Source organism: Aotus nancymaae, unplaced genomic scaffold (assembly GCF_030222135.1).
Source record: "Aotus nancymaae isolate 86718 unplaced genomic scaffold, 86718_ANA_hifiasm-v0.15.2.pri h1tg000062l, whole genome shotgun sequence".
Classification (NCBI taxonomy): Eukaryota; Metazoa; Chordata; class Mammalia; order Primates; family Aotidae; genus Aotus; species Aotus nancymaae.
Window position 1 is genome coordinate 3,291,500 of NW_026988476.1, and position 13,090 is coordinate 3,304,589.

Consider the following 13,090-nt stretch of genomic DNA (forward strand, 5'->3'; position numbering starts at 1 on the left):
ATCTGAATTACTAATGAGAGAATAAACTTATATTTTGCTTAAAGTCCTTAATGAACATGGGATAAGCAGATCCAATAAGGAATTTGTCTCTCATGCATGCAAACCTGAAACTATATATGTTTCAGGTATATATAGTTTCTGAAACTATACATGTAAGGATAAAATACTGAACCAGACTTAACATGTGCATTGTAAGGTAACCTGTGCAAATCTTCTCTGAGTATTTTGTGTATTCCTGTTTTAGAAAAGAAAGTTTCTCGAGGGCAGGAGCCATATTAATTCTCGTAAAGATGGGTAATTGAAAGCTTGGAACTTTGAAGTTGAATGTGCTCATTAAACTATTTTAATAACAACATATAATTGAAAAGGCTTCAGCTTATGTAGTTTTAAATGTCTAACAACAAATCTCACATTTTCTTTCCATTGGGGCAGTTTTGCCCTTTGGGCTTCCAAGAAAAAATTGCCCTCTGAAAGGGATGAGAAACAGGATGCTATATTTTCAAGCCAAAAATTTTGTAAAATAAGTAGTGAATAAAATGTTGTAAAATAAGTAGTGAATAAAATAAAATAATAATTGCTGGCCTCTTCTAGTCATAGAATTGGTATCGAAACAAAGAAGAGCTGTAATATTCTTTGTAAATATAACTCATTGTTGACTGTGCAGAAAGCCTTTAAAAGGAAAACTAATCTTCTAAAAGTTGTGCTTTTTTGGCCACAGAAGGCTTTTCCCTCCTTTGACTCACTTGGCACATTGAGGCTGCCTCTGGATGCACCGGATCAAGGAGGAATGTTGCATTATATTCCTGGAGTACACATGGGTCCAGGAGCCACTTGCTGGAAGCCTCCATCAACTGGTTGGCCTAGACATCTGTGGCAGGCCCAGCACTACCCCACAATGGGCCAATAATTCAAACAAAAGCTATTTTATAGAAAGGTTCTGCCTGGATTGGGGTTCATTTTCAGCCTCTTTCATGAGTTATTTACATGTTAGACTTCCTTTGGCCTACAATGCCGCCGGCCTTGACCAATGCAGTCAGAGATAGAAACTTTTCCCAACTCCTAAAACATTCCTGACCTCTCTCGAATTGGCATAAACTCCCATTTCTTGTCCTGAGAAAGCCTGCGCAGAGCCAGGGGCGGGGTTGGGGGGGGCGGATATTTGTGATCTTTTCAGAGCAAGAGAAGTAGGGAGGAGAGCGCGCTGAGATCCAAGTCAACCTGCGACGCCCAGCGCTGTGTGCTTCGGGTGGAATGAGGACCCACTTCTGTGATCAAATCTTTTCCACCAGCCGGGCCTCTGCCCACATGTCCACAATTCCGGCCCAAAAGACCTTGCGTTTGGCCTCTGCACAATAAGCATCCCCGAAATGCCATTAAGCTAGAAAATGACCTCTTCCCGGGAAGGAGGGAGTCAGGACCTCGGTTAGGTCTTCAACAAACTCGTGGGATCCCTCGCACAAGGCACAGATGCTCATTACGATTCTTTTTACGTGCAACACGTGGGGGACGAAGCAGTTTCATATCTCCTGGTATTATCTGCCGTCCAAAGCATTTTCTTTGAAAGGAAAATGGAAACGCAGCTGCGCCGTGGGCCCGGCCAGAGAGAGCTGGGGCTCCCTCCCTCTGTTTCCCAACGGCTGCGGGGCGCAGGAGGCGCCTCCGGAAACTGACTTGGGTTAGGGGAGTTCAGAGGTTGCCCCGGCAGGCGCGGGACGCCGCCAGGGTAAAGGCTCGCCTTTGTGCGGCTTGGCTGTTTCCCGAGAGCCATCAGGGTGGGAGGGGACGCCCGGGTCTGCAGCAAGGGCAGGCGTCTGGCCCCTAGACCCTGTGGGGGGACACTGAGCTAGGCGGCCTCTGCCACTCTCTGCCTTGGCAACTTCTGGCCAATCCGCCCTGCCCCTCTAGGTCCCGGCGGGCCTGCTGCGCCCTAGGCTCAAAGGGTTAAGCAGGTGCCTCGCCGGGCGAGGCGCTATTGGCCGAGGGCTGGGGCGTCGCGGCCGCGGTCACCACGCTTTGCCGATCTCAACTTGGGTTCCTGCAGAAAGCAAGGCGGCCACTGGTCCCCTGGCTGCGGCTGCGGGGCCCGGGTCTTGGCGCGCGGGGAGTGGGTAGGAGAAAAAAACGAGAAGGGGCAAGTACCAGCCGCACCAGCAAAGGGGGCGAGGGTGGCGCGCACAAGATGAGGGAAGCCGGAGCCCTGCATCCCGAAGAGGGCTGCGCTCACCGCCCGCAACTCCATTCCAGGCTCGCGAGCCGGAAGGAAGAAGAGGAAGTGGGACAACGGGGGTCCTGAGTAGGGGGTGGGGGAAACCGCCCCCACCCACTAGCCGGATGAAAAGGAATGCAAGTTGTCGCTTAAAAAGGCTCACCCAAACCACAGGCATCCCCCCATACCCCTTAAAGAAACACTGATGTAACAGTGTGGAGAAGTAACTGAGAGACGCGAGGAATTAAATGCACGTGTTTTCTCTTTTTGTTTCCCTAGTGGTTGGAATTTGCAGAGTTCGTCTCAGTTGAGGCTGCTAATTTATTCGTTTCATCGGTCGAAAGGGGCGTATGGAGGTGGGTCATCGGGGCACAATCGGATCCCTCTAGCCGGACCTACAGTCCTCACCTCACAAGTTTGTCCAGGACCAGCCCGCCCGCCCACCAGCAGCGGGAAGAGCCCATTCTTATAAAGGGAACAAACTCCATTGCACAAAAGCGGCTTCTTTTTTTCTCTCCGCCTTTGCCCACCATCCCTCCTCGATAAGTATCAAGTTCTCGAGGAGCCCAACTTGCGCTTGGCAGCCCTCGCGCTGCCCGATGTGCATAAGATGGGCAGAGAGGGGTTCCGGCCAGGAAGGGAGGCTCTACGCCCCATTCCTGCACACGCGGGCTGGCTTCCAGGTTGCTGGAAGCCGCGGGAGGCGCGAGATTGCCTGGATGGTTGTTATTTCTCCAGAGAAAAGAAGGGAGAGAGAGCGCGCCTGAGTCTTGCACTTTGGGTCGGAAGTGCGCGGCGTGTGTGTGTGTGTGTGTGTGTAGAGGGGGGCGGGAAAGAAACGCACCCTCCGCTGCCCGTCATTCCCTTGCACCGGCCAAGTCCTCGCCAAGCCTCCCGGTGCATCCTTCCTCCGCTACCCCCTCCCCTTCTTCCCTCAGCTGGGCTCGCGCGGCGCAGCCGGAGCAGCCAGTGAGAGCAACATCCTGGAAAGAGGGGGGAGCACTGCCGCCCCCCAAAAGGGAAAAAAGGCCCCACCCTGACACGTTTTGCTGTTTGCAAGTCCCTCGCACGCCCCCCGCACCTCCTCCTCGAGCTCCCGGCACCCCCCCCCCCCGCACCCAGCCCGCTGCGCGCACATCAAAGCGCCTCTCCGCCGCGCACAGTGGCCGCGGCTCACTAATGGGATTGCAGGCTGGTGCCTGGCTCCGCTGCTGCCGCCGCCGCTGCTCGCGCTGCTGCTGCTGCCGCCGCCCGAGCCCGAGCCCGAGCCCCCACCAGCCCGAGCCCAGAGCCGCCGCGCCCGGGGGCCGAAGCCGCGGCGATGATCCGAATCTTTCCGGATTTCAGCGTGCAGGTGACGGCCGCGGCGGCCGGCGGAGCGGCCGCGGGGGTGCCGGCCGGCGCGGGCATGGGGAGGGCCGGCGCAGCGGCCAACGGCACCCCGCAGAACGTCCAGGGCATCACCTCCTACCAGCAGCGGTGAGTAGTCCCGCCTGGGCTGGGATAGTGCCCCCGCCCCGGGGTGCTGGGGTGGGACTCACTTTGCCTCCTGTTTTGTGTCTTACAACACACATGCACATTGCCAGGGTTCACTTTGCCTGCCCCTCGTTCTACAGATGAGGAAGAAAAACGCACTTCACTTTGGTGTATTGAAAAGCACTCCAGTGCACTGGCGAAGTGAAATCATGCTTTGCCCTTTGCCTGGCTCCCAAATCCAGAGCCTCAGCTCCGAGTAGCGGAGGAGTTGCAGCGAAGTCTGAGACGCCGCACAAGGTGCTTTTGCAAAGTTTAGGATCCTCTTCCCTTTCCAGTGGAATTTTCTCAATGCCTCAGCCGGATGCGGACCCACGCAAACGGACAGCCAGGGGGGCAATTGATCACTAGAGGCTGATTGATCATTTGTTTCCAAACAGAATAGGAACGATTTTCACGTGTAGCTGCAGACTTGCAATTCAACATAATAGTGTTATCATATCACCTGTTACTAAAGGGAAATACAGCAGGAAATCCGAGTCTCTTCGGCGCTGTTAAGTATGCATCTTAAACGCATTATAATGCAAATGGTTAAGATTCAGGGCTACAAGTTAGGAAGCAATTTTTACAAAGTCAGGCTAGGTGGTGAGAAGCAAGTTTTAAAGTATTGTTTGTATTTCTCCTAAAAGTACAGATTTTTATTAAAAATTATGGATGTGACATTAAAATAGTAATTTGATTCAATTAGAAAAGAAAGGGAAAGCAATTTACCACCACCAATAGCTTTAGAACCCTGAACTTTTTCTTGAAGGACAACTTTTGATGTTCCAAGATTTTATTGAATATGTAATCCACGAAAATGCGCTGAGAAAAACTAACAATGTACTATGAAAGGTAAACTCCCCATTTGTGGGGCTTGGTTTTATAAAAGATGGAAGAAAAAAGAACACATGAAAGTGTGAAATTAAATATTTGTGTTTCCCAGATTGCACAAGATTAAACATCTGAGAGATTTGCCAGTGGATATTTAACTTAAAATATACACAATGCATAATTCAAATAGCAGTTCCTATTTTTACCTTGTGGTTCAAACTTCATTGATTTGAGAACCTTTGATTTGAACCAACAGTATTTAAACTGAAAAGGTTAAGATAATCTATCACTGCCATATTTTGTGCCTTCCAACCAATGGCCCAGTGACCAGAGCAGATTTTGCATAACACATTGAGTGTTTTCCAAGTTGATACCCAGTATTGCAAATATTCTGTAGAAGACTTCATTATATGCTCTGCGTACGGTCTGAAGTGTTTTTTTTTTTTTTTTTTTGAGAGTTTGGAAAATAATTCAAAAGAGACTATTCCTTGTCAAAGAGATTTTTGATTTACATTATTTTAGTCTTGTTTTACTTCAGTGATTACAGGAATCTTTAATACAAAAGATCTGGGAATCTTTCAAACATAAAAGACTAGAAAATAATTAGATTTTTCCTTTTCATGGTTCAGGTATGGTGTTTTTTTTTTTTGTTTGTTTGTTTTTTTTTTTTTTTTGCCACTTACACAACATTTAAATGACAATAGAATCTGGTGGTCACTTTAACTAGGAAGTGCAGGCAATGGTCACAATAGTAGGGTCTGTGAAATAGGGAGTCAAGGGTCAGAAATGTCAGCTGACCTTTGGACGATTTCAGGGACCTGAGCTAACCTATACCACATAAATCGGGCATAAATGGGCAGGGAATTAGGAATTTTCTGCCATCAGGTTTGCTCTGAGGGTTGGTGTTGTCCTTTACCATAAAGATTGCCTCAGAGACAATTTTCCCTCAAGGCAGGAGCACCAGGGGTAGTCCCCTATAGTCTGCCACCTCAACACTGAGAGCTGCACTGGTGCTTTCCACTTTCAACTTTGCATTTGGGCCCCTTATTAAGTCTCTGAATCCCGCTGCAGTTCTAAAGACTAAGGCTATTTATTTATTGTTAGCATCTCTAAACTTCAGCCTTAGGGGTGTATTACTCCCTCCTTCGATTTTTATGTTATATTGACAGAAGAGAAGATGATAGCTGTGAAAAATATAGCCTTCTTTGATTTCGTTAATCAGGCATAATGATACCTGTTACTGTCTTTTAGTTAAATTTCGGGGGCAGGGGGTGCAGAGAGTGAGCCCTGTAGGGCAAGGTCATTGGCAGGTGTTGGAGGTAGGGTGTGAGTCAGGAGTCCCCTGTCCTCTGGCACAACAGGATTGTGGGGTTCTGAGGGGCAGACTTAGTTTCTGCTTGGATTTGTTTCCATCTGGATTTGTTAAGTGAATGGTGACATATCATTTTACCAAAAAATTATTTTTAAGTACTCTTGAGGAGTCTGCCAAGGGAGTGACAGCAGTGGGGGATTTTCAAGCAGAGTGGCCTGTTGGGAGAATACAAGCTTCTCTCATTTGCCATTTTCGGGCAGAAACGCCCCAGATTGGGTGTTCTGGAGCCAAAACTTTGAACTGGCAACTTTTTCCCTTCTCTGCCAGCTCATGTATGTCTTGTACATAACACTCTCCACCCCAGTTCATTTCTCATTCTCATTTTCTCCTACCTGTAGAGTGTACTTCAAAGAGAACTTAAACACCATCACGCAGATTAAACACCTCTACCACAAAAAACATTTACATGTTCGTTGCAAGTTTCCAACTCCCAGCCCTACTTTACTGGAGTCGTAGAGACCGAATGGAAGACCCCTTTTCAGGTCTTTTTTTCTTAAGTTTAAAGTCAAATGCAGAACCTCACCCAGGACTGATGTTTTCCATCAGGCACTTTCATTCATTCAAAGTGGAAATGCTTTGAGAGTCCTTTCTGCTTGCCTGGTTGACACATGGCAGACCCAAGTCTCTACGTAAAAAGCTGTCCACACGCTTCTGATTGGTTTAGTGGAGAAAACGCTCTGACCAGGGTCTACCCAGGTAACAGGATTCTAGCGCGGGCCCTGCACTGAATAGCCAAGCCTTTCTCTAGGCCTTGGTGAACTGTCAAATGCGGGTGCGGCTGGGCTAGATCCCAGAGGGCGGCGGTCCAGTCCAAGGTCCCGGGACCGGAGTCGGGAGGGCTTCCGTATGCGGGTTTAAATGTGTGGGGGTTCACCTGTGAACCCTGGGGTCTGCACTCCTGTACGTCCGTGACTGAAGCAGATGCTCCAGCTTTGGAAACGCTGCTGAGAGCGCCGGAGCCACAAGGCGCTTGTGTTGCTGCTGCTGCGCCCCCCTGGGCCTCTGGGGCCCGCTCGCTCGGGCCAGCGCGCCCCCCACCCGCATTGACTCCCGCTGTCGGCAAGGAGCTCCCGGTACTGCGTCCTGCCCCAGCTCGCTCCCGAGGCCTCCCAGTTCCTTTTTCTGTTTCTTTCTTTTCTCCTGGCTGCAATACTCCAGAGAAGGGAAGTGTTTGAAACTGCAACTGAGTGGCGTTGTTGCGCCGGCAGCCGAGCCTCCCAGTTCCCCAACGAGAGAGAGAGAGGAGAGAGAGAGAGGAGAGAGAGAGAGAGAGAAAGAGAGAGGAGAGAGAGATAGCAATAGAGAGAGAAGAGACAAGGAGAAGGGGGTGTGTGTCTGCGTGCGAGAGAGCGCTCTGGAGCAAAGCAGCTGGAAAATGCCCAGAAATACTTTCACAGCGGTCAAGCTGGAACCCCCTGCGTGTCCTCCCCCTCCCCGCTCCTCCCAGCTTAGGCCCCGCGCCCCTCGCCGGGAGGGTGTGCGCCCCACCTGCCACCGGGCAGCTCCGGGTGGTGGAGAGGGTGGCGGGGGGGCGGGGGGCGGCGCGGGGGTGAGAACCCGGAGGCGGCGGGGCCCTGGGCCGGGCTGCCCGCGGGACCGCGCGGCCGCCTCCCCCCTCCGCCGCCTCCCCCTCCTCCTCCTCCTCCTCCGCCGCCGCCGCCGGTCGCCTGTCTCCGCGCCGGGCAAGCCTCGGGAGCCGGGGCCGCCCGGGCCGCGGGCGCTCTGCGGCGCATGGACGGCGGCGGCGCCGGGCGAGCAGCGGGAGGAGAAGGCGCAGGCGGCGGAGGAGGCGGCGAGCCGCGGCGTGGAGCACCGGCGGCGCGAGGGGACCGCCTGCCGCCTGCGAGGCTCCGGCCCCACTACTTTTCCGTAGCCTCCCCGCCTCAGCAGCACGGCCGCCGCCGCCGCCGCCGCCGCCGCCACGGCCACGGCCCCGGCCACGGCCCCGGCCACGGGCCCGGCCGCCGCCCGCCGGGCAGCCCCGAGCGCCGCGCACGGCCGCACTCTCCCGCCACCCCACGCACACGCACACCCCCGCCCGCCCACGCCCCCCACCCGGGAGGGGGGAGAGAGGCAAAAAGTAAGAGAGGAAAAAAAATAGCAGGAAGATGGCGCCCACCAAGCCCAGCTTTCAGCAGGATCCTTCCAGGCGAGAACGGTAACACTTTTCTGTTTATTGAACCTGCCGCCCGGCCGCTGCTCCCGCCGCCGCCGCCGCCGCCGCCGCCGCCGCCGCCGCCGCCGCCGCCAAGGGCCCCGCTCCGCCGCCCGCCCGCCCGCCCGCCTCCTGGGCCGCGAGCCCGCGGGGACCTCGTCTGGGCGCAGCGCTCGCCCGGGGCCCCGCGCATTGTCCCCGCGGCGGCTGCGGCAACAAGCGGCTCCGGCGGCGGCCGGGCTCTCCGAGCAGTCGCACCTCCTCGGCTCGGCGAATAGAGTGACTCGCTGACAAAAAAAAAAAAAAAAAAAAAAAGAAAAAAAAAAAAGAAAAAGAAGAAACAGAAAAGAGAAAAAGAAAAAGAGAAACAAACAGATGCGAAGGCGCTGCCGTGTGACGGGAGCAGCGGCGAGGGTGGGGGGCCGGGGATCCCCGGGGCCGCCGCCGGTCCCCTGGCAGCTGCTCTCGAGGAAGGGAATGAGGCTGGGGAGGGGGAGGGAAGGCGCGAGGAGGGGGAAGAGGCGAGGAGCGGGAGGAGGAGGCCGGGGGCGGGGAGCGCAGAGCTCGCGCCAGGCCCGGAATGTGTCGCGGAGGGGCCGGCTCCGGCTCCGTCTCCGCGCGAGCAGCTAGGCCGGGCCGAGCCCAGAGGAGCGCTGCTGCCGCCTCGCTGCCTCCCTGCCTCCGGGGCTGCGCCCTGCGCTCGGCAACTTGTGGGTCTCCGGCTCTGCCCTCCGCTCTCATCTTTCCCTGCTCTCCATATCCCTCCCAAAGGAAAAAGAAAAATAAAGGAGAAAACCCTCAAATCCAAATAAGCAAACAAACAGCGAGATCCAAAATGTGTCAGCAGTTGGAGCATCTATTCCCCGTTAGTTACTGTTTGGGGATCTGTGTTTTAAAAAGTTCCTGGTGAGAATTGCATATCCAGGCGAGGGGCTCAGTCGAGCATGTCTGTTTGAAGTTAGTTAAACTAGTACAGCCACAGGGAAAGGGAGTTTGTGTTCAAAATACCCTTAACTGTCCTACGTGAGTAGCATTGATAGCTTTTCAGAGTAACTCAGCACCCCTCCCCGTCACCACCAGCGTGGTTTTCCCTCCTGCTGTCCACCCAGCCTACTTTCTTTGGAATCCTATTTACTATTAATTGGTAGCGTTAATGACATTAATTGCATATAGCATATTGGTTTGAGCAAAGTGGATATCTCTTTCTGTCTCCGAAGAGGAAAGGCGCAGTAGGAAGTATGAAACGTTACCCATTGATTCATAAGGAAAACAAACACAGTCAGAAATATGCACCCCCACCCCCAGCAGGCGCGTTGATTTTCCTGAGGCTTAAGTGAACTTGAAAAGAAGCCAAGAGGTGTGCTTAGTTGCAAGTTTTAATTATTATAACATGGTTTTATTTTTGATGCGACATAGTATTTAACCTATAGCTTACATCAGAAGACAATAAGGAGATATTCACACATCCATTCATTTAAAAAGCTTCTACTGTACTGTTGCTTATTTCTTTCATACAATAGGGAAGGCAGAATTGTCAGGTTTAAGGAAATATTTTGGTAAGTAGATACATAATTGACTAATTTTTAACTCTAGATGATTCTGTAAACATCATATATCACAGGGTAAATCATACATAATCCAGTTTTTAAATATGTTAAATGTGTACAGCATTAACAATTGCTCCCAAACTGCTGAAAATCTGACAACTCTTGTAGCTAAAATGAGCATTTACTTAAGAAGTATTAGTGTTTCATGAAGAATTCACATATTACTTTACTCTTGTAGTAGAAAAAATAATTTCTCAGAACATTGTGCAAGGATTTTAAAAATTATTTTTTATCTAACATGATCATGAGTACTTTTTGAAATCATCAAAGTTTGTAATTGATTATCTTCATTTTCTCCTCTTCTATCCCCTCTCCTCCCCTCCTCCCTTCCTCCATCCCTCTCTCCCTTCTTGCCTGCCTGCCTGCCTGCCTGCCTTCCTTCCTTCCTTCCTTCCTTCCTTCCTTCCTTCCTTCCTTCCTTCCTTCCTTCTTTCCTTCTTTCCCTCCCTCCCTTCCTTCCGGCCTTCTTCACAGTTCTGTTGTTAATAAATGTATTTACTGGGATGGCCCCAGTAATCTCTCTAGCAGAGGCCTATTTGTGTGCCATTTTGGGAATTTCTCTGAGATAAGAATCTCGGAGATAGAATTAATTTCTAGGGGAAACTTCATAGCCTGTGCATGAGTGCGTTCTTTATCACCTGTCTCCATTTGGCATTCGAAGAAGGTAAATCAAAGTGTGCGATTTGTTATTCTGCTCCACTTGAGAGCTGAACTAAATAACACTTGGTCTGAAATTCTGATTGAAGTTGTAGGAGGATATACTGTATTTAATTTAATGCCCTTTAATAGCATCTTCTTGTTCAGCTTGGATGCTGTCATTTTAAAGGTTGGATCTGAGAAGGTTTAACCTGTGTGGAGAAGGAAGAGTAATACAGTGGGGTAGGGGGCAGAAGGAGCCTTGTAGAAGATAGGAAGGAAGGAGTTATAAACTATGCCTTTCAAAAGGCAATAACCGCAAACTTAGCCCGTTATGCAAACAGTTGTTTTATGCCCCAAGGGTTCACTTTTTTATCAGGGTTTTAGATGTTCTTAACACTTTAAGTGTAAACATTACACATGTAAGTTGATTTGGTTTTGTAATGAGAAATGGGAAATCAGATGGTTTGTTCGGGGGGGCTGTTTTTCATACTTACTTGCTTCAAGTAAGTGAGTAATTCCACCTCTATTTGCACATTGTGCCTAGAACTTGTTGGTTAATTGTAGTATTTCCCTGTAGCAGTTGAATACAAGCATGTTTATAAAAGATAACTTTCTGTGGATATGTTTTAAATAGTATCCTCCTATTTATTTTAAAAAATCATTTCCAAATCATTGATTTTACAGAGGCATTTATGGACAGTTTATTATTTACTGCTTTTCAAATATATTAGTAATCAGAAACTTACAGAGAAAAATATATCTTTTGAATTCTCTCATTATTTATTTATGAAATGTCTAACCTGTGTATAGTAATACAGTACCAAAGTCATTTCCTTATAGTAATGTTTATAATGTAAATTTCAGAAAAAGAAGCTTGTTCTTGATAATGTCTTTGGTTACTATTTAGTGCTCCTTAAATTTCTCTGAATGATATATACAGAAAGTGCCTCTTTAGAGTCTGAAAGAACAAGTTGAAAACCTTGTGTACATAAACTTGTTTGATTTTCTTTAAACTCCAATAGACTGCAAATTATATAGCACTACCATGAAGTTTTTGTACTATGTGGATGTATAACCAAGAAAATTAGAGAAGTGTCAAGCATGTGATTTGCCCAAGCTGATTTGCAGACCATATCCTATTAGCACAAGGCTTTTGGTTTAAAAAGTAAAGGTGGTGGTGGAGACTGTTTTTTGGAGGTATTTCTATTTACAGTATAAGCTTAAACAGGGTGATAAATGATTATATGTGTTGTCTAACACTTGCTTATATATATAAATAGCTCCACAAGATTGCTTAAATGATAATCGAAAATATGAAATAGGATGCCCTTCATATCACAAGGCCAAGGGTCTACAAATGGAAAAACTGATATAATGAAATATTTCCAAGGCAACAGACTGTCAACAAGAACTGTAATGCATGGGCATATCATAGATCCACCAGAGAGGATATTAGATCGTATAGCTCCACAGCCAGGAGTCATAATGACCTTTATTATGTAAGACCCTCCCACATTACAACATCCTTTCAGCTTTACAATTTCTGATTTATGAATTGAAAGGCATATGACTATTCCATACATGCAATATGCCAGTCACTAGATTTGATTCGTTACGAGGATCAAATGAGCAAACTTGCATTCAACATTATTTGATGCTTTGTTTTTGTTTTTTTTGGTTACATGAAGTATTTTCAGCAACTAGTGATATTATTGGTAAGGTTTTGGTTCCTGGGTCTTTATATCCTCTTAAAAATATGGCAAAAATTATGTGTAATTAATATCTCAGCAATGAATTGGTAAGACTTATTCTGTACTTTAAATATAATTCACAAATTGGAGAAGTTTGATAGTTTCAGTCATGTGAATTTTGATTTTCCCCTGCAATTCTTCTACCCAGTGGCTGCCCTTATACTGTAACATAGCTATTTTATGAGAATGCCGGAATAGCAATGAACCACTTGACTCCTTTTCTCTGTGCCAAATCCTGATCTGGCATTCAGTGGTATGTCAAAATTGTGTCTGTTTGACGTGGGACCTGCTGCTAAGATCCCCTGCTCTGTGGTGAGGTCTTCTATGGCTTCTGTAAAGCAACACTTTTGGGGAAGCATTATTTATTTTCTTAAGCTATAGGTGATTATTTATTTATTTTTATTTATTTATTTTTTTTAAGACAGAGTCTTGCTCTGTTGCCCAGGCATGCTGGAAAGCAGTGGTGCAATCTTTCACCTCTGCCCTTGAGGTTCCAGTGATTCTCACTGCAACCTCCGCCCTTCAGGTTCCAGCGATTCTCACTTCAACCTCCGCCCTTCAAGTTCCAGCGATTCTCCTGTCTTAGCCTCCCAGCCTCCCAAATAGCTGGGATTGCAAGTGCATGCCACAATACTCGGCTACTTTTTGTATGTTTAGTAGAGATGGGGTTTCACCACGTTGGCCAGGCTGGTCTTGAACTCCTGACCTCAGATGACCTGCCCACCTCGGCCACCCAAAGTGTTGGGATTACAGGTGTGAGCCACTGTGCCTGGCGTTTATTTGGGGAATATATTACAGAAGTTTCAAAATCCTATTAATACTTTCAGCTACTAACTTCCTTAAGTGCTTTACTATTAATAATGACCTTAGTCTGTTTTTATTTTTCTATAATTCTAGTAATAACATGTCTTATGCAGAATTTCACTAAATTTAAAGAAAATTAAGCACACATGAAAGCAGAACTAGCCCCCGCCTCCTCCATGCTATGTTTACACAGTCACTTTTTCTGCTTAT

The 13,090-nt window shown here is 48.6% G+C and overlaps 1 protein-coding gene across 11 annotated transcripts in view; it reads left to right on the plus strand.

Moving 5' to 3' along the window:
- Positions 1 to 3,614: 3,614 nt before the first annotated feature.
- The window catches only part of NPAS3 (neuronal PAS domain protein 3), an 859,804-nt gene continuing 850,328 nt past the window's right edge, over positions 3,615 to 13,090 (plus strand). For 6 of the 11 annotated variants that reach the window (XM_021674908.2, XM_021674909.2, XM_064365776.1 and 3 more), the window contains exon 1: positions 7,583 to 8,082. In XM_021674908.2, coding sequence (XP_021530583.2) covers positions 8,033 to 8,082 — 50 coding nt within the window. In that variant the 5' untranslated portion in view covers positions 7,583 to 8,032. Of the gene's footprint in view, positions 3,686 to 7,582; positions 8,083 to 13,090 lie in introns of those variants that run through there. The other 5 variants (XM_021674907.2, XM_064365773.1, XM_064365775.1 and 2 more) reach the window with 2 other exon arrangements.